Source organism: Salvelinus alpinus, chromosome 18 (assembly GCF_045679555.1).
Source record: "Salvelinus alpinus chromosome 18, SLU_Salpinus.1, whole genome shotgun sequence".
Lineage (NCBI taxonomy): Eukaryota > Metazoa > Chordata > Actinopteri > Salmoniformes > Salmonidae > Salvelinus > Salvelinus alpinus.
In genome coordinates, this window is record NC_092103.1 from 13148026 (window position 1) to 13166902 (window position 18877).

Sequence of the window (18877 nt, forward strand, 5' to 3'; positions counted from 1 at the left end):
AACACCTTCGCTCGATACTGAGGATTTCTTCAGGCTCTGGCCTGAGCCCAGACATTGATGAACTAGCATCCAAGAAGAGATGCCAGGTATCTGGCTTGGGCAGATTAGATCAGTGTGCAATAATTAACGTTTTCTTTGTGCACCTTTTCTTGCTACAAGGCATGGGCTTGAATGGTTGATTGATTTATTATCATTTTATTTGTAAAATTATTAGCCAGTGGAAAAAGTTTATTTTGGTATTTAAATCAGAAGGCTGCAAATAGAAAAGAGGCATACGAGTTTTATTTATTTAATAAATGAATGCCATTGATGTGTTTTTTCATTTGAAATTCGATTTTGCATGTCTCCACTATTAACTTATATATTGTATGGTAATAAGCGATGCTTGTTCCATATTCAATGTTAAAGCAAAACTTGTTTGGGTCCATATTAAAAGGTTAATTTGTTCAATGTTGGCTCGCGACTTTGTTCAGGTTTTACATTTTGGCCCACTGGGTATTTCAGTTTGACACCCCTGACGTAGAGGTTAAAATGTTTAAACTTTTGATGTCGTCGAGTAGAAATGTTTAACACATTTTTTTCTATTAAACATAAAAACACCTTCCCAATGTTCTAGAAATAATGAAAATGAGGTTGAAATGTCATGTGCACTAATCTGAAATGTAATCCTCATAGCACATTGTGGCCTAGCACCTCCATTTTTACATAAATCCCTTTGCCCCTCATATGAAAGACAGCATTGGAGTCACAAGTGCCAACAGCTTGATTTTACAATGTACATACTGATGTGAATAATAGATATCTCTTAAAGCCGGAATATGATTAGTTCGGCACGTGACATTTCAGTAAGTAACCCAAATAACCCGTCTCACCTGCAACTTTTTAACAGCATTGATCTTAGTCATGAATCATGTATCCTATCTATTTGGGTCATATCAAACCCGGAGCCTTTAGATGGATTAAAGCCAACTTTACATGAGCAGTAGGGATTTCATAATACTTATGAAGAAGCATGAAAAGACAGAGACATTCCATTTTGGTACGAATGGTTCCATTTAATTTACATTACTCCCGTGCCATGAGTTTCTGCTTCTTCAGCTTCTTCTGAGAAATCTGCAGGACAAAGAAATTGTATTAGACCAACATACACCATAATGATTCTGATACTACCCTCATAGGGACAGAATGATGTAGACTTAAATGCAAAGTTGTGGTTGCTCAGCCTCATTCACATTTATTTTCATGGGTAATCCAAAGGTGTCCTAAGAAAGTCATCATTGCAACCATTTCAAACACACTTATGTGAAAGGTCTGATAAGATTTAACGAGTAATGCCAGAAGGATAGTAAACTATTTCGTTACAGTCTACAGAGCTCTTGTTCAACAAGAGCTTGTACCTTCTAATCACACTGCTTTTACATGGGAAATATGGGAACAAGTGCATATTTTCAGAAAAATACCAAGCAGTCTTCTGCAAAAGGCGTTGGCATGCGTACCTTTTTCTTAGTGGCGACTTCCTCCTCTGGTTTGGGAACGATCTGCTCCTTCTCTGTGAGGATCATCTCAATGTGGCATGGGGAGCTCATGTAGGGGTTGATGCGACCGTGGGCACGGTATGTGCGTCTGCGCATCTTGGGGGCCTTGTTCACCTGGATGTGCTCGATCACCAGGGAGTCTACATCCAGACCCTGTCAGAATAGAGCAAAGATTAAACCGGTTAACAAGTCAAATAATCCACTTACATGGCCAGTTGTCTGTGGGATACAGTACTTAACCTTGACACTTGTGGGAATTGGCCCATGTGTATAGGGCTAAATTACAATGTTTTTTTACAAAAGAAATACGAAAAGTACATGCAAAGTAGCAATTGACAGAATGCAGTTTATTAGGCTACAAATGAAATAAGCGATGAACTTCACAAGGTGGTGAAAGTGCACAGTGATTAATGTTCCTCTCCAGGAAATAGAGGGTACTCTTCTGGAGATATACTCGAGGCGTGGCTGCCCTTCGACAAAAAAAATCTCACTCGTCCCTAATAATCTCATGCAGGTCATCCTACCCACACTGTATCTGTGAGCTGTCGGCTAGAGCATACGTGCCAAGACCAGATTGGGCACAGTCGCAATAGAACTTTTGTTTTTGACAAAACCATTTCACTTGTATTTATTTCTATGTGCACTACGTCATCACTCACAGCCTTTTATCCGCAACAGGTCAATTTGATGGAAACATCTCTGGAGGGAAAATGCAGATATTGTTTTTATGCAGATGAGAATATTTGCATAAAAATCTGTCGCCAATTAGATAGGAACCTAGTTTACGAAGTACTTTGAGCTATCCTAGCTGTGCCGTTGAACTAGAGCAGGCACACTTGTAGTGGTTTCTTTTGGAACACAACAACGGTCCATTTTAAGTCCCAATCTGAGTCAGGTGGGCATGATTTGAAAGCTTGTTCTATTACCAACATGACTAGCTAAGTAATAAAATAAAATTTTACAGTGTTAAGGTAATTCAGAGAAACATCGTAATTGGTGGGCATAAAGTGAATTCGGAAAGTATTGAGACCCCTTCGCGAGTTCCAAATGTGTTACATTACAGCCGTATTCTAAAATGGATTCAATTGCCCCCCCCCCCCCCCAATCTACACACAATACCCCATAATGACAAAGCAAAAAAAGGTGACATTTTTGCAAATCGATTAAAAATAAAACTGAAATATCACATTTATATTAGTAGTCAGACCCTTCACTCAGTACTTTGCTGAAGTACCTTTGGCAGCAATTACAGCCTTGAGTCTTCTTGGGTATGACGCTACAAGCTTGGCACATATGTATTTGGGAGTTTCTCCCATTCTTCTCTCAAGCTCTGTCAGGTTGGATGGGGAGCATTGCTGCACAGTTATTTTCAGGTCTCTCCAGAGATGTTTGGTCGGGTTCAAGTCCGGGTTCTGGCTGGGCCACTCAAGGACCTTGAGAGACTTGTCCCGAAGCCATTCCTGCATTGTCTTGGCTGTGTGCTTAGGGTATTGTCCTGTTGGAAGGTGAACCTTTACCCCAGTCTGAGGTCCTGAGTGCTCTGGAGCAGATTTTCATCAAGGATCTCTATGCACTTTGCTCCGTTCATCTTTTCCCGCAATCATGACTAGTCTCCCAGTCCTTGCCACTGAAAAACATCCCCACAGCATGATGCTGCCACCATGCTTCACCGTAGGGATGGTATTGGCCAGGTGATGAGCGGTGCCTGTTTTCCTCCAGACGTGACGCTTGGCATTCAGGCCAAAGAGTTCAATCTTGGTCTGGCCAGTCTACCATAAAGGTTTGATTGGTGGAGTGCTGCAGAAATGGTTGTCCTTCTGGAAGGTCCTTCCATCTCCACAGAGGAACTCTGGAGCTCTTTCGGTGACCATCGGGTTCTTGGTCAGCTCCCTTCTCCTCCGATTGGCCAGGCGGCCAGCTCTAGGAAGACTATTGGTGATTACAAACTTCTTCCATTTAAGAATGATGTAGGCCACTGTTCTTGGGGACCTTCAATGCTGCAGAAATGTTTTGGTACCCTTCCCAAGATCGGTGCCTCGACACAATCCTCAACTGTGGGACCTTATATAGATAGGTGTGCCTTTCCAAATTATGTCCAATCAACTTTATGTACCACAGGTGGACTCCAATCAAGTTGTAGAAACATTGAGGATGAGCAATGGAAGCAGGATGCACCCGAGCACTAAAAACCTGTTTACGCTTTGTCATTATGGGGTATTGTGTAGAATCACGACGGGAAAAAAGGTAATCCATTTTAGAATAAGGCTGTAACGTAAGAAAATGTGGGAAAAGTGAAGGGGTCTGAATACTTCCCGAATGCACAGTAGAAAGGAGTCATGAGTGCATTCAGGTGCGTGTGCTGCAGCGAATTCTGTTCTCAATAAACAAGCTAATTTTGTTCAAAGACATGTCATCTTTGTAACTTTACAGCTAAATGTGATCATAAACGTTGACACTATGACATGAGTTTTATGATTTGGACATGTGAAGTGCACATTTGGACATCTGTTTGGCTTGCTACATCAAAGCGGTATTTATTATAATCCTCAACATCTCATCTGTCAAAATACATTGTCATCTTAGTTTACAGCAATTCCCTCGTTCAAGCAAAATTTGCAAAAGTTCCTCAAACAGCGGGAGGGGTGGAGCAACTTGTCATTCGTGGTGCTCAAGTTCAGAACGGCCATCAGTCAAAACCCATTCAGCGCAGAGCCAGAACTCTGACATGTATTGCATGTCACTGTACAGCCACTACGTTCCAATTTAGGGGCGTATCAGCATACAAATCTAATTCTTTACACTCATATAAGTGTTGAAAATGGCAAAGCTAGAATCCTTAATTGCTACATCAATTTTAGGATTAATAATATGTACTCATTGATTCGGGAAGAAAATAATTTCTAAATGCCTCATGAGCTTAATTCAACTGTTGTACCCCATCAGAACCCACAATAAGCTTGTTATAGTCCAATGTTTGAAAAAGTATATTAAACAAATACTATAGCCTCAAAACACGGTTGAACCCAATGCTTATATCATGGATGTCAGTCCATGCATTCAAAGCTCTCGCTTTGAATTTGAAAGGGTTAACATTTCAGGCCCATCCCGCAGCTTTTGACCAAAACAATCTTCTCAATGAAGGATTCCAGCTTTAAATTATATTGTTCATACAAGCATCACGGTGGCTCAGACGTAATTTTTCATGGTTAATACAAAGGTGTCCCAAATGGTCATCGTTGCAATCATGAATTGTGCCCATTTCACAGTTTGAACCCCAACAAGCTTGGTAGCATCATACTTTTCACAAATCTCTCCACTACAGGCATGCCACGATGAGAGGCAGGCCTAACAAAACTATCAACCTTACCTTAAGCTCAGCGTTGCTCTCAGCGTTCTTCAGCATGTGGAGAAGGAACTCTGCACTCTTCTTGGGCCAGCGGCCCTGTGTCCAGTCAAACTGCTTGGCCTGCAGAGGAACAGTTGGGTCAGTCGTGTACAAGACTGGGACATAATAGGTGCCCTCATTTCTGGTCAACACCGGGGAAAATTTATGTAGACATAAGCGCAAATGTGTGGTTGCTCAGCCTCGTTCGTATTTATTTTCATGGGTAATCCAAAGGTGTCCTAAGAAAGTCATCATTGCAACCATTTCATACAGACATGCATTAAAACCATAAGTGCCAGGTCTGATAAGCCAGAAAGATTTTAAGTCATTTCGTGCCCCTCTCCAAAGCCCATGTTGAACAAATGTATTTTTTTATTTAAAGATCCCTTTCATACCTGCTAATCCCAATACTTTTACATGGGAAATATAATAAAGCGTAAACATTGTCAGAAGATAACCAACCAAAGTCCCCTATACACATTTAAATTGAGGCGAGAGTAAATGTAATTGGATTGGCGTTTACCTGGGCACACCTGCCGACACCCCCATTGTAGCGACGGAAGGGAACACACTGGTGCTTGATGGTAACATCCTTCAGGTACTTGGTGGCCTTGCGGATGTGCATGCCTTTGATGGTCTGAGCTGTCTCACGGGTGTTCTGATGGGAAACAAACAAGAAGCATCCATATACTGTAATAGCTAGCTATATCAATAACAGATTGTTATAATTGTCTTGATAGGCATGAATGCAAAATTGCTCAGTTATTTGTTAGATATTGTCACATTTGATTCCAAAGGTCTCCAAAGTTGTCATCAAAGCAATGCATCATACCTTTCAGTCTGCACACATTTATGACTACCAATACATAACAGCAACTAACTCACACACTGATACAACTACAGTAGACAAAATGTCTGAAGGCAACTTCTCATGTGAATCAGAAAAGAGAACACCTTACCTTGAAGTGAACCCGGAGATTAGAACCCCTCGACTTGCATGCTTCAGAAGAAAATACAGCAATGATCAGTGAGGTCACAAGACAGAAATAACCTTACATGGCGAATAAACCATTTATGTGCAAATGTGTGGTTGCTCAGCCTCGTTCATATTAATTTTCATGGGTAATCTAAAGGTGTCCTAAGAAAGTCATCATTGCAACAATGGTTAAGTCTGATAAGCTAGCTAGCTAGTTAACTTGCATTAGCGAGCTAATGAATAAAGCCAGGGCAACAATCACACTGGTACTCACACTTAGTCGGGTTCTCGGGGTCGAGCGAGTAGCGGACCATTTTCAGAGATCTGCAAAAGATAAACGGGTTGTTAACTAGCTAACTAAAACTAGTCGGAGAACGTGTTAGTGTGTTGCTTGACTGAGAAACAAGTCAGACACCTTGGAGGATGCGCTACGTGTTAGTTGATAGATAGCAAACGTTAAACCAGCAACTGTAGGGTAATTACAACCCAAGACAACGAGAAAATCACAAAAGACCACATCACTGGGACTATGTATTTCATCAAAACTCATTCGTAGGGCCGGGGACGACATTATGGTCATGGTTTCGTTAGCAATGCTAAAAGTGGCTGGGGGCCAAGCATATCACAAATATGACTTTTGGTGAAAATAGCCACCGATACACACTTGGACACCGACGTTTCTAAGTAGTGGTTTAAATACATGTAAATTGAACATTTAAGAATCGGGATGCCATAGATATTAAAGCGATTACATGGATTCTCGGCAGCAGTTGAATATCGGCTCACTTACTTTCTAAGGCCGCGGAAGGGAAGAGGTAGAAAGAAGCATTCTGGGAGTGGAAATCGTGAATGTCGTCTCGCGATATATTCAGAGATCTTTGAACGGGATTAGGTGTTCTTCTTTAGTGTAATTTCTGACAGGCATTTATTCCAATACACAGAGTTTACCGCCTCCTGTTGTATTACAAAGACATTACATTCTCGTTTTGAACAAGCACTGTGAAACGTTTATGTACTAGATGCACTGGCGGACTTAACATTAGGCAGAAGAGGCCTCACGTCATCAAGAGGCCTCATGAGCTGGGCATAAAAATAAAAATAAACAAGTGTCACGGGACTCGTCTGAAGGTAAACCGATACCGGGCTGAAAAATGAATGGAATTGAATAGGGAATTTCGTCGTAAAAAGTTATCAAATCAAATTTTATTGGTCACGTACACATGTTTATCAGATATTAATGCAAGTGCAGCAAAATGTTTGTGCTTCTAGTTCCGACCATGCAGTAATATCTAACAAGTAATCTAACAATTTCACAACAACTACCTTTTACACACAAGTGTAAAGGAATGAATAAGAATATGTACATAAAAATATATGGATGAGCGATGGCCGAACGGCATAGGCAAGATGCAGTAGATGGTATAGAGTACAGTATATACATATGAGATGAGTAATGTAAGGTATGTAAACATTATATAAAGTGGCATTGTTTAAAGTGACTAGTGATACATTTACTACATCCGTTTATTACATATATGAGTATTTCCCTGTGAAGACTCAGTACACGAAAGAACATTAATATCAACCACACAGTTGTGCTATAATGGGGACATGTTTATATCGCTTGATCTGTTTGACTCAGAGTGCTGAAATTTGGCACACATTCTCAGGGATACGAGTCTAGCTATCCCATGTGATATATCAAACACCACTGGCCCGATTTTGACGACACTTGGGTGAATGATGCGTCTTGCCAAGGGGATCCATCACTTAGACAATTACACCGATTGGCCCAAGGGGGGTGCTGCATCATTTGTGGGGGGACGACATATTTACTGTTGCCTTTAAAAATATATATTTTGGTTTCTGTTTTTCAGTCAGAGCAGTTCAGGACCCCTGTCTAAATCAATATAAGAATAAAGGCCTGATAGGACCAATAGTCTAGTATTTTGATGGGATCATATACTGTAAGTAATTCAATGATTAACCCCCACGATGAAATCGGGGAGGTAACTGTGCATCTGTCTCCGTTCTCTAGTACGTTTGTACGTTAGTCACATGTGATATCTCAGACAGCACTAGCTGGATTTTGACAAAACTTGGGTGAATGATGCATCTTGCCAAAGAGATCTGGCATTTACTAAATTCCACTGATTGGTACAAGGTGGGAGGCTGCATCATTCGTGAGGGACAACATGTTTCCTGTTGCCTTGTTTTTCATAAACCACACTAACTACCTTTATATGTATTTAATATAAGATCATGTTCTTGTACTGGAGTTTTTGCAGTGGTGTAAAGTACTTAAGTAAAAATACTTCAAAGTACTATTTTAGTAGTTTTTCGGGGTATCTGTACTTTACTATTTATATTTTTGAGAACTTTTACTTTTAATCCACTACATTCCTCTAAGAAAATAATGTACTTTTTACTCCATACATTTTCCCTGACACTCAAAGTACTTGTTACATTTTGAATGCTGGGGTTCCCGAGTGGTGCAGTGGTCTAAGGCATTGCATCTCAGTGCAAGGGGCGCCACTACAGTTCCTGGTTCAAATCCAAGCTGTATCACATCTGGCTGTGATTGGGAGTCTCATAGGGTGGTGTACAATTGGCCCAGCATCGTCCGGGTTTGGCCTGGGTAGGCCGTCATTGTAAATAAGAATTTGTTCTTAACTGACTTGCCTAGTTAAATAAAGGTTCAAATAAAAATGCTTAGCAGGAAAATGGTACAATTCATGCACTTATCAAGAGAACATGCCTCTGATCTGGTGGACTTGCTAAACACAAATGCTTCATGATGTTGGAGTGTGCCCCTGGATATCTGTAAAAACATTTTAAAAACTAGAACATTGTGCTGTCTGGTTTGCTTAATTTAAGGAATTTGAAATTATTTAGACTTTTACTAGTAGTATTTTACTGGGTGACTTCTACTCAAGTCATTTTCTATTAGGAATCTTTACTTTTACTCAAGTATGACAATTGGGTACCTTTTCTACCACTGAGTTTTTGGGACCACTCATCTCCACTTCAAATGATTAGGTGTGCTGCTGAGGTCTGTTTTATCACTAGAGGGGCTAATCATTCAAATGCTTGTAGGAGTCTCTGATTTTGTGATGCTGCCACCTTGGCAAATAGTCAACATTGGACCAGCTGTGACGTAAGTAACTGATATACGAGAGCTCCTTTTTATCAGAAAGTGCTGTGAACTAGTCTGTGAAATTCAGGTTGTAAAATATATGGTCTATGCAGCATGTTGTATTTTTTCCCTTGATTCTAGACTGTCTCGATCACCTATATGAGTTCAGCGCATATGTTGTTGTGTGGAATAACTCACCTAAGCAGCACAATATCCTGTATCTCATCCCCTCTTCTCTTGTTGCCCTAGCTAGAACATTATTGATCTCTGACCTGATCAGTTTGCAGTGGAGGTGCCCCCTCTAAGTAGATCTAATGTAGATTCTAGATTAGGAGTTTCAAAAATGGCAGGTCATCTTTTTTTGAACTCTAGTCAATCTAATCAGTGTAATATCCTTGCGTTCTGGCCTGGACTGGGAGTCCAGGTCAGGAACGTGACCTCAGCTAATTAAACTGGGTGTGTGTAGTTGGCGGAGATGAGCGTGGTCATTCAATATAATATATGCCATTTAGTAGACGCTTTTATTCAAAGTGACGTAGTTGTGCTCATACACTTTATAAAATATTGGGTGGTCCTGGGAACTGAACCCACTATCATGGCGTTTCAACTAAGCGCCCATGCTCTACTGCTAGAGCAGTTTTACTGCTCAGAGACTACATTCCTGACTTTAATCAATCAAACATGTGATATACACAGTGCTGGGAGACAGTTTGCTGCCATCAGTCATGACTAATCGGCCTCTATGTAAAGTCATTTAAACACAGCGACCAATATCAAATGATCTTTCCCATAAAGATGTATAATCAGTATTAGTGTGTAGAGAAAGACAAATGAAAAAGACACGTGGTCATATTTAAACCAGTAGTTGGTTTATTTTGTATTTGGTGCTTTTTATGTTGTGCTGTGAGATAGTTTGACCTGCTACTTATAAAATTGTATGTAGCCTTACTCTCACAATGGCTAAGTGAGCCATGCACAACGTTGCACTGCAAATAATGTCGAAAGAGGGTGGTGACAACTTGTGTCAATATACAAAAATAAAGATATATACAAAATTAAACTTTTTTCTTGCATGTTTTAAACATATTGCAGTATCTCCCCCATACCAGTGAAAACCATCTTGAAATAAATTCCTCTATTCCAACATGACCAAAGATTATGAAGACTTCAAACTCAATACCTACAGACATCTTTTTTCTGTTTCCTTTAGAGAACATGATCATCTTTTATTTACATACAATGATCATTTTTGAACGAGTCTAAAGTGAAACTGAGTACTTTTCTTACTAAAGCTGAAATGGCAAATCACAAATACGTCACACCATAGTCAGGATATGCTACAATGAAACAAGTCCAGATGAAGTGATGGAATTCAAGATGGAATTTCCTTGGCATAAACACAGTCCACTGACTTCACATAATATGTAATCCCAGCATTTACTTCATATGATACATCTGCCCCTTTGCAAGCTAAAGCAAAAGGTTAAGGTCCGTACATGGGTAACGTGTGTTGTGTTCTTTAAGAGTAGGTGGTATTCATGTGTTTGGCTATACAAGACTGTATTTGGTTTACAGACATAGAAACAGACAGGCGGATAGAACCCCACAACTGTCAGTCATAGCATGATATAGTAGGAGGTTCAGTCAGTTCTCTTTCCTATGTTCTTACAATCACAGCCTTTACACGTGGACAGGAAAATGAGCATTACAGGAAATTAGAATGGGGTAGCAGTCCAGCCAAGAGGTCTCCAACATTTCATGACGCCACTAAGTAGTAAAGAGAGAAATCCGTCCAAGTCTTTGCCCCCTCGTCTCTCGATTGTATAATTGATAGCATGGATAGATAGTTGATACGGTGGATTTCCTGTGTTTCGTCTTGGTTAGGTTGTAGGCAGAGGTTTGTCATAGATCTGGAGGGCAGCGTGGAGTAAGAGAGTTGGAAAAAAAGACTGCTTGTTGATGGGTCTTAAAACAACCAAGGTGAAGGTTTGCTTTCAGCCAAAGTCCTGTAATATGGTCTTTGTCATCATAGTGAGGCAGTGTAAGAACAGTTGGATAACCTGCAAATAAAAAAATACAAAGAATATAACATACTCTTACTTATATACTTTGTCATATGTAGTACAGCTTCACTATCATCAATGCTATCAGGTATACTCAATTAAAGGTTAGATGTCGATCCATTTACACAGTATATAGAAGCTTCTAAGCATCTAACCCTCTAGTTACCAACCTATGACCCTTTCTGGTAGATACTTACAGTTATCAGCTCTGCTGCATCCAGCTGACGGTGCATATCTCTGTGACCTTGCATGGCTGTGTCCAGTCTGGCTGCTGCCTGGGTGGGTTGAGGGGATTCAGAGGGAGAGCTGGGGTGTGGGGTTCAGACTCAGGTGTTGGCTAGAGAGCCGGGCGTGAGGGTACAGTCAGACAGGACAGTAGAGGCCAGGCCGCAGGGCTCATTTGAGACAGGGGCTGACCACAGTGGGCGTAGGTGGGTAAACCAGCGCCACGTCGACCCGCTCCAAACCATTCTTTGGGCAGATTATCTCAGTCAGCCCCTCAGGGCGCGGCTGGCTTAGAAGCTCACCTAAGAAAGAGCAAGACAGGGGGAGGGGGGGGGGGAGAGTTAGTTTTAAAATAATACTCTAATTATCCAACCAACAGAGATTATTTATCCAATGATATCAGGATATAGTGGATTTTGTACAGGATCCAAAATTTGAGCTGTAACAAAATAATTCTTTATTTGTCCACTAGATGGCAATTTCACTGCATTACCACTGATTGCCAGAGCCTGCTACAGAGAAAAATAACTGCATGTTCATTTCCCTTGAGACCTCTGGAGTGGAGGGCTCTAACAGGCTTTGTTTAATAGCTGCAGATCCCCTCATATTCAAAGGGTGTGTCCTCGTCAGCAAAATCACAAGGTACTGGCAGTTTGTTGGGGAATGTATGTTAGTGAGAGGAAGCGCTTGTGCGTGTATGCCTGCGTGTGTTTGAATATGCGCGTGCATGTGAACGTGCATGGGTGTTTATCACCACATGTTCTGTAACCAAGGCCGTTTCCTGACTATCTGCACAGAACAGGCTGTACGTCACATGTTATGGCCTTCTAATTATAGGAAAAACAAAAACGCCCCATTTGTCTCACTAACAGGCCATCTGCAGGCCTTTAACCACTGTGTTGTGTGATTGTGAATGTACAGAAAAACATGCCTGAACTTCATTCTCTATCCAGGACCACTTCATATCGAAAGAGCAACATGTAAAACAGACTTCAGTTGTTGGTAGATTTACTGGTCATCTTCTAGAAAACTAAACCTTAATTATTACCCTTAAAGCCTTAGTTTGTTTGAATGGAGGGATCTATGCGGAACATTTTTGAAAGACTTCTCTGTTTTCAGAACAATAGCAGGAAACAGAGCAGGTGCAGCACGAACAGAATCAGAAACCCAGCTAAAGGTAAAAACAAACATCCCAATTCTCCTTCATTCTCTGCTGCATCCTTAATGGAAAGAGACTGTGGTTCTAAGAGAAGTCCTGTGTGGCACAGCCAGGGTTCCTCCAAACGCTGTCAGCCAGTTCGCAACTAACAGGGCATGTTGGGATGCTGTGCGTAGGTCTGTTTGTGATGATGGCGGGGTATCGGTCCGATTGAGGCAGGCAGAAACAATGTTGTTACATCATCCGTCACTGAATAAGATTACGGTCATCCTGCCTGGCTGGCTGGCTGCCTCTGACAGTAATGCAGTGCAGCACGAGACTACACCCATCAGACAGTGAGTGGGTTTAGTACATGCTCTGTCTGTACACAGACAGTCTGACCACGCACTGCTACTATAGCCAACTGGATAATATACTCACATAGTGCTTGGAAGTCCATGAGACAAACTGTGGTTAAATCCCATCAGTAATACTATGTCACTACATTCTCTATCATTAATGGTTTTATTATAAAATCTCTGTTGTGTGATTTAAAGGCAAACCCAATCAATATGTTGTTGGGGGGTGGAGAGAGAGACAGATGTTGCATGCTACTTTGACAGAATCATCTATACTCACTGGCTTGTACCATGCTCAGAGCTCACATGATTTGAATGGTTTAGCTATAGGAATGGATTAGGCCCGATGATCCTTTTCCTTGGTTAACCAATGATGCACCCCTCTTGTTTGTCTTTGTTAGTCTGCCTAGATAGCTGACTAATATTGTACTGGCCCATCACCGGCAGGGTCTGATCTGGGCTTATCTGCTACAGAAAAAGATTGACCTGGTTTTACTATCTGCACCTCATATCGTCATGACCTGCTGGATCAACACTGTTCAGCTCCAGTACTGTCTCCGAGGCTGTGTGACCATGACTGTCACCATGCTGTAAAACTAAAACCCTCGTAGCAACCCTATCCAAAAGGCAATGGGGATTTTTTTGTTACCAAGGATATGGCTAGTTTGTTACCATGGTTGATATTTGCTCTGGTCTTGGTATGTCTAATAATTTCAAGCGCTGTTCATTTCTCTGTGTGTCTTAGTCCTGAAAACTTAGTTCACACAGATTTTCTTCCCTACACTCAACACAATGTATAGGATTCATCCCAATGCCTGTTCTTCCCTCAGGCTACTGCTCTACACACCCAATCTAATAGCCTGTCCTAAGCAGCACTTAACCCATTGATTTTCTCTTCTCATCAGGACAAAGCAGGGGGTCCAACTAGCATGCTGGAGTTGTTTAGCACCGGAAACAGACAGACTGGAATAAAAGTTAAAGTCATGGTGTTTTTTGTCCTGGTAAAAAGATGTGATTTTTACAGTATTGTGCTTGTAGTGCTGCTGTTCACTGCAATACAGTCGGAATGTATAACATCACAGTTTTGCTATACAGGACGTCCTGACATGATGTATTAGTGGTTCATTCCTGAGAATGTTGCTGGCACCAGATCGCTCTGTGTGGAAACAGTGGGGAGTCTGTTACAGGAAGCATACGTGCCGAATCACACAGCCAGTTAGTTATCTCTGCCGCTCCCCTCATCTGGGTCAGAGAGTCAGACAGAGGACAGTAAAAACGCTCACTCCAGTCTCACCTCCTTCACTGCTCACTGGGTGTAGACTAGTCATACAGTATGTAGATGGACAGAGGACTCTGTTGGCCCTGACATCAAGGACTAGGAATGTGCTATTCACCTCCACTCCCCCCTCCTCACAATAGCATCAGCAAGCAGGTAGGATAATGAGCATGTACATTCCTGTGCTGCTGCCCTGCTCTGCTAGGCTTGATTTTCTGCCAGGTTGTCCATTTCTGCTCTTTTTCCTCTCCACTGAACTCTACCACTGCCACCATAAAAGGAAAACTGATATTTCTCCAGGCTTGCTAGAAGAAAAAAAAAAAATATATATATATTTTCCTGTTTCCAAGAATGTCCCAGTAGGATGTTGGATGTGTTTGGAAATACACAGGAGGAGTCTAGCTGAGAATGTCCACGTCTGGTCTTTTCACAATGGACTCAGTCCTTCGCTTCCACTTCCCCTTTTTCCCCGGCTTTAGGCATCATTGGAAAGAGAGGGAGAGGGGTGAAGAGGGGTTGGGGGGGGGGGGTCATAGAAGGAGGTTCATTTCAAAGAAGGCTATTGACAATGATCGATAGCAACGCACACTCAGAGGGATGGAGGAGGGGCATGTGAACACATGAAAGGGCCTGGTTTCTGAGGGTGTCGGACTCAATGACTTTCTCGTTCATACATCTTTCTCTGTACACAATGTTTCTGTAGGAAGATCAAATGGGTCACTTGTAGTCAGCCTCCATCCCCCGCAAAGGGAATGACCCTCAGCATCCAATCAAGACTTATTTTACAGGCCTCGTCCCTCTTCCATTCTGTCACAACATCAACATTTCCCCAAATTTCAATCATCGTCTTCTTACACACTAATTCCCTCTTACTCATCCTCAGGTTACATCATTCATTATACAACAAAAAGGAGGGGTCCCTCCCTCTTTCCACATCTGCCACGCTCCACACTGGAAGGTGAGAACTCACACTGGGGTTTGAGAAGATCGATAAAAAGCCAGAGTGTTTCTGTTAGAACAGCTGTGTAGAAAAGGCAATGCCACCGAGAAGAGGCGACTTTCCCTCGCAGACTAACAGCCAATGCCGTGACAAAGCTGGCAGTGTGCCCAGGTCTGGCCTAAAGCAAACAGGGCGGGCAGCTAGCTGCCTTCTGCCCAGTATCCACACTCACCCTCAGGGGGTTTGTAGAAGCACCCAGTTTTCAGGGGGAAATGAGAGTAGAGGTGAAGCCTGAAAACCGGATGCGTACGGGTTCTGACGACCCCGCTCAGGCATTTCTTTTACGCCTACTACATTAGGTTACTCCATATTAATGAAGGGTAAAGAGGAGAACTCCTATACACTACACCAAACAGAAGAATACACACAGGACAAACACAGTGAGCATGTCATAGCCATATTCATAATCACCTTTAAGGCTAAACAGGGCAGAGGGGGGATTGGACAAAGCACAAAAGATCATATTTGGTTTCAATACTAAAAATCAGCTTAGGTCACAGCAAAGGGATTTTAGGAACCAATTCCACAGTTTAATCCCCAACCCCATGGATGATGGTCCTCGTGATAGCATCTGCACATGTCCCAGCCCCACCCGTCTACTGCAGCATTACATTATTATCCTATTGGAGCATATCCATACAAAGGGTAACAGAACAACACTACCAACCTCCTATCAGCCTACAGCCTGCCACTGCCAGCCACTTTCACAAAACAACATGCCCCACAGGTCTAGCCTTCTAGATGTATAACTAGTGTGTGTGTGTGTGTGTGTGTGTGCACACAAAGATACCGCTGGGACTCGTGGATTGAAACAGGGAGGAAGCACCAGCCTTTCTGAGGCAGGGGGACAAAGGAGGACAGTGGCTGTATTCAAGCTACACCCCTGCAGCCTCAGTCCTGTTGGGGGGGGGGGGGCTGTGTGGACACAATGGAGCTACAACTGGGAGGGGCTGTGTGTGAGAGATCCTGGAACCCCCGCCGCTGTATCCACACTCACCATCATTAGCATGCACACACACCAGAGGAGGATTTCCACCAGCTCCCGTGCTCTAATTAGTCACACGGGACTGACTGCAGTTTTCTGTTGAAACAAACAGAATATTCGGACAGGGAATCGACCTAAAACACCGAATTCGCCACGTCACGAGTAACTTAAAAAACACATTATGTTTATCTGAGAAAGGCGCCGGAGGAGATGGCTGCCATTTTACGGTCCCCTAACCAATTGTGAATGTTTTTAAACGTTATTTGTAACTTATTTTGTACATAATGTTTCTGCCACCGTCTCTTAAGACCGAAAAGAGCTTCTAGATATCAAGACAGCGATTACTCACCCTGTACTGGAAGATATATATACTTTTTCCTTCAACGAGTCTGACGCTAAGGATTTACTCCAGACACCTGACAAGGCCCTCATTCGCAGGAGAAAGAGACGGAGATATCGGGGACGTAGGTCTGGGTGCCATGTAAGGATCTGACGGCGAGAGGGTAATCTGCCTTTACCATCAAACCTATTAGTCAACGTACAATCACTGTTCGTCTAATAAAATAGACGAACTACGAGCAAGTATATTCTACCAACGGGACATTAAAATCTTATGTTTCACCGAGTCGTGGCTGAACGACGACATGAATAACATACAGCTGGCGGGTTTTACACTTTTTCGGCAGGATAGAACAGCCGCCTCTGGTATGACAAGGGGTGGCGGTCTATGTATAGTTGTAAACAACAGCTGGTGCATGAAATTTAAGGAAGTCTCAAGGTTTTGCTCGCCTGAGGTAGAGTATCACATGATAAGCTGTAGACCACACTATTTACCAAGACGTTTTCATTATATTCTTCGTAGCTGTCTATTTACCACCACAAACCGATGCTGGTACTAAGACCGCACTCAACGAGCTGCATAAAGCCATAAGCAAACAAGAAAATGCTCATCCAGAGGTGGTGATCCTAGAGGCCGGGGACTTTAATGCAGGGAAACTTAAATCCGTTTTACCTCATTTCTACCAGCATGTTACATGTGCAAACAGAGGGGGGAAAAAACACCTTTACTCCACACACAGAGAGGTGTACAAAGTTCTCCCTCCATTTGGCAAATCTGACCATAATTCTATCCTCCCGATTCCTGCTTAAAAGCAAAAACTAAAGCAGGGAGCACCAGTGACTAGATCAATAAAAATGTGGTCAGATGAAGTAGATGCTAAGCTACAGGACTGTTTTGCTAGCACAGACTGGAATATTCCGGTACTTCCGGCGCCGACAGAGATGGCCGCTTCGCTTCGCGTTCCTAGGAAACTATGCAGTATTTTGTTTTTTTACGTGTTATTTCTTACATTGGTACCCCAGGTAATCTTAGGTTTTATTACATACAGTTGGGAGGAACTACTGGATATAAGAGCAACGTCAACTCACCATCATTACAACCAGGAATACGACTTTCCCGAAGCGGATCCTCTGTTTTGCCCACCACCCAGGACAATGGATCAGATCCCAGCCAGCGAACCAAAACAACGTCACCGTAAAAGGGGCAGACGAAGCGGTCTTCTGGTCAGGCTCTGGAGACGGGCACATCGCGCACCGCTCCCGAGCATACTACTCGCCAATGTCCAGTCTCTTGACAACAAGGTTGTTGAAATCCGAGCAAGGGTAGCATTCCAGAGAGACATAAGAGACTTCTCGTTCTTTGCTTCACGGAAACATGGCTCACTCGAGACACGCTATCGGAGTCGGTACAGCCAGCTGGTTTCTTCACGCATCGCGCCGACAGAAACAAGCATCTTTCTGGTAAGAAGAGGGGCGGGGGGGTATGCCTTATGATTAACGAGACGTGGTGGGATCATAACATACAGGAACTCAAGTCCTTCTGTTCACCTGACTTAGAATTCCTCACAATCAAATGTCGACCGCATTATCTACCAAGAGAATTCTCTTCGATTATAATCACAGCCGCATATATTCCCCCCCAAGCAGACACATCGATGGCCCTGAACGAACTTTATTTGACTCTATGTAAACCACATATCCTGAGGCTGCATTCATTGTAGCTGGGGATTTTAACAAGGCTAATCTGAAAACAAGACTCCCTAAAATCTATCAGCATATCGATTGTGCTACCAGGGCTGGTAAAACCCTAGATCATTGTTATTCTAACCTTCGCGATGCATATAAGGCCCTCCCCCGCCCTCCTTTTGGAAAAGCTGACCACAACTCCATTTTGTTGCTCCCAGCCTATAGACAGACTAAAACAGGAAGCTCCCGCACACAGGTCTGTTCAACGCTGGTCCGACCAATCTGATTCCACGCTTCAAGATTGCTTGGATCACGTGGATTGGGATATGTTCCGCACTGCGTCAAACAACAACATTGACGAATACGTTGATTCGGTGAGCGAGTTTATTAGCAAGTGCATCGGCAATGTCTTACCCATAGCAACTATTAAAACATTCCCAAACCAGAAACCGTGGACGGATGGCAGCATTCGCGCGAAACTGAAAGCGCGAACCACTGCTTTTAACCAGGGCAAGGTGACCGGAAACATGACCGAATACAAACAGTGTAGCTATTCCCTCCGCAAGGCAATCAAACAAGCTAAGCGTCAGTATAGAGACAAAGTAGAGTCGCAATTCAACGGCTCAAGCACGAGGTATGTGGCAGGGTCTACAGTCAATCACGGATTACAAAAAGAAAACCAGCCCCGTCGCGGACCAGGATGTCTTGCTCCCAGACAGACTAAACAACTTCTTTGCTCGCTTTGAGGACAACACAGTGCCACTGACACGGCCC

At 42.7% G+C, this 18877-nt stretch overlaps 2 protein-coding genes and 4 non-coding genes across 7 annotated transcripts in view; all 6 read right to left on the reverse strand.

Moving 5' to 3' along the window:
• Positions 1-1034: 1034 nt before the first annotated feature.
• On the reverse strand, positions 1035-6828 carry LOC139543814 (large ribosomal subunit protein uL22-like). 2 transcript variants are annotated; one of them, XM_071350253.1, is made up of 7 exons: positions 6687-6828; positions 6171-6220; positions 5880-5920; positions 5444-5578; positions 4903-5001; positions 1497-1688; positions 1035-1113 (listed from the first exon to the last, which is right to left on the reverse strand). In XM_071350253.1, the coding sequence occupies exons 2-7, from the start codon at positions 6208-6210 to the stop codon at positions 1066-1068; spliced, it is 555 nt and encodes a 184-aa protein (XP_071206354.1). In that variant the 5' UTR covers positions 6211-6220; positions 6687-6828; the 3' UTR covers positions 1035-1065. The 2 variants fall into 2 exon arrangements, with proteins under 2 accessions (XP_071206354.1, XP_071206355.1); XM_071350254.1 differs by having other exon boundaries at positions 6649-6711.
• On the reverse strand, positions 1214-1283 carry LOC139544705 (small nucleolar RNA SNORD58). The gene has a single exon (XR_011668942.1). It is a non-coding gene; the product is annotated as a small nucleolar RNA SNORD58 (small nucleolar RNA).
• Positions 4717-4777, reverse strand: LOC139544707 (small nucleolar RNA SNORD58). Its single transcript, XR_011668944.1, has one exon. It is a non-coding gene; the product is annotated as a small nucleolar RNA SNORD58 (small nucleolar RNA).
• On the reverse strand, positions 5111-5180 carry LOC139544704 (small nucleolar RNA SNORD58). Its single transcript, XR_011668941.1, has one exon. It is a non-coding gene; the product is annotated as a small nucleolar RNA SNORD58 (small nucleolar RNA).
• Positions 6010-6079, reverse strand: LOC139544706 (small nucleolar RNA SNORD58). Its single transcript, XR_011668943.1, has one exon. It is a non-coding gene; the product is annotated as a small nucleolar RNA SNORD58 (small nucleolar RNA).
• A 3051-nt stretch (positions 6829-9879) lies between the features above and the next one.
• The window catches only part of LOC139543811 (malignant fibrous histiocytoma-amplified sequence 1 homolog), a 34292-nt gene continuing 25294 nt past the window's right edge, over positions 9880-18877 (reverse strand). Inside the window, exons 2-3 of the mRNA XM_071350246.1 lie at positions 11293-11622; positions 9880-11092 (exon numbers count right to left, since the gene is read on the reverse strand). Coding sequence (XP_071206347.1) covers positions 11492-11622 — 131 coding nt within the window. The 3' untranslated portion in view covers positions 9880-11092; positions 11293-11491. The remainder of the gene's footprint in view (positions 11093-11292; positions 11623-18877) is intronic.

Bases quoted from the DNA above. Each gene is read 5' to 3' on its own strand.
- LOC139543814 (XM_071350253.1), bottom strand. From the start codon at position 6,210: ATGGTCCGCTACTCGCTCGACCCCGAGAACCCGACTAAGT. The intron at 5,002-5,443 runs GTAAACGCCAAT...GTTCCTCTGCAG, and splicing joins GTGTCGGCAGGTGTGCCCAG to GCCAAGCAGTTTGACTGGAC. The intron at 1,114-1,496 runs GTACGCATGCCA...TTTGTCCTGCAG, and splicing joins AAGTCGCCACTAAGAAAAAG to ATTTCTCAGAAGAAGCTGAA.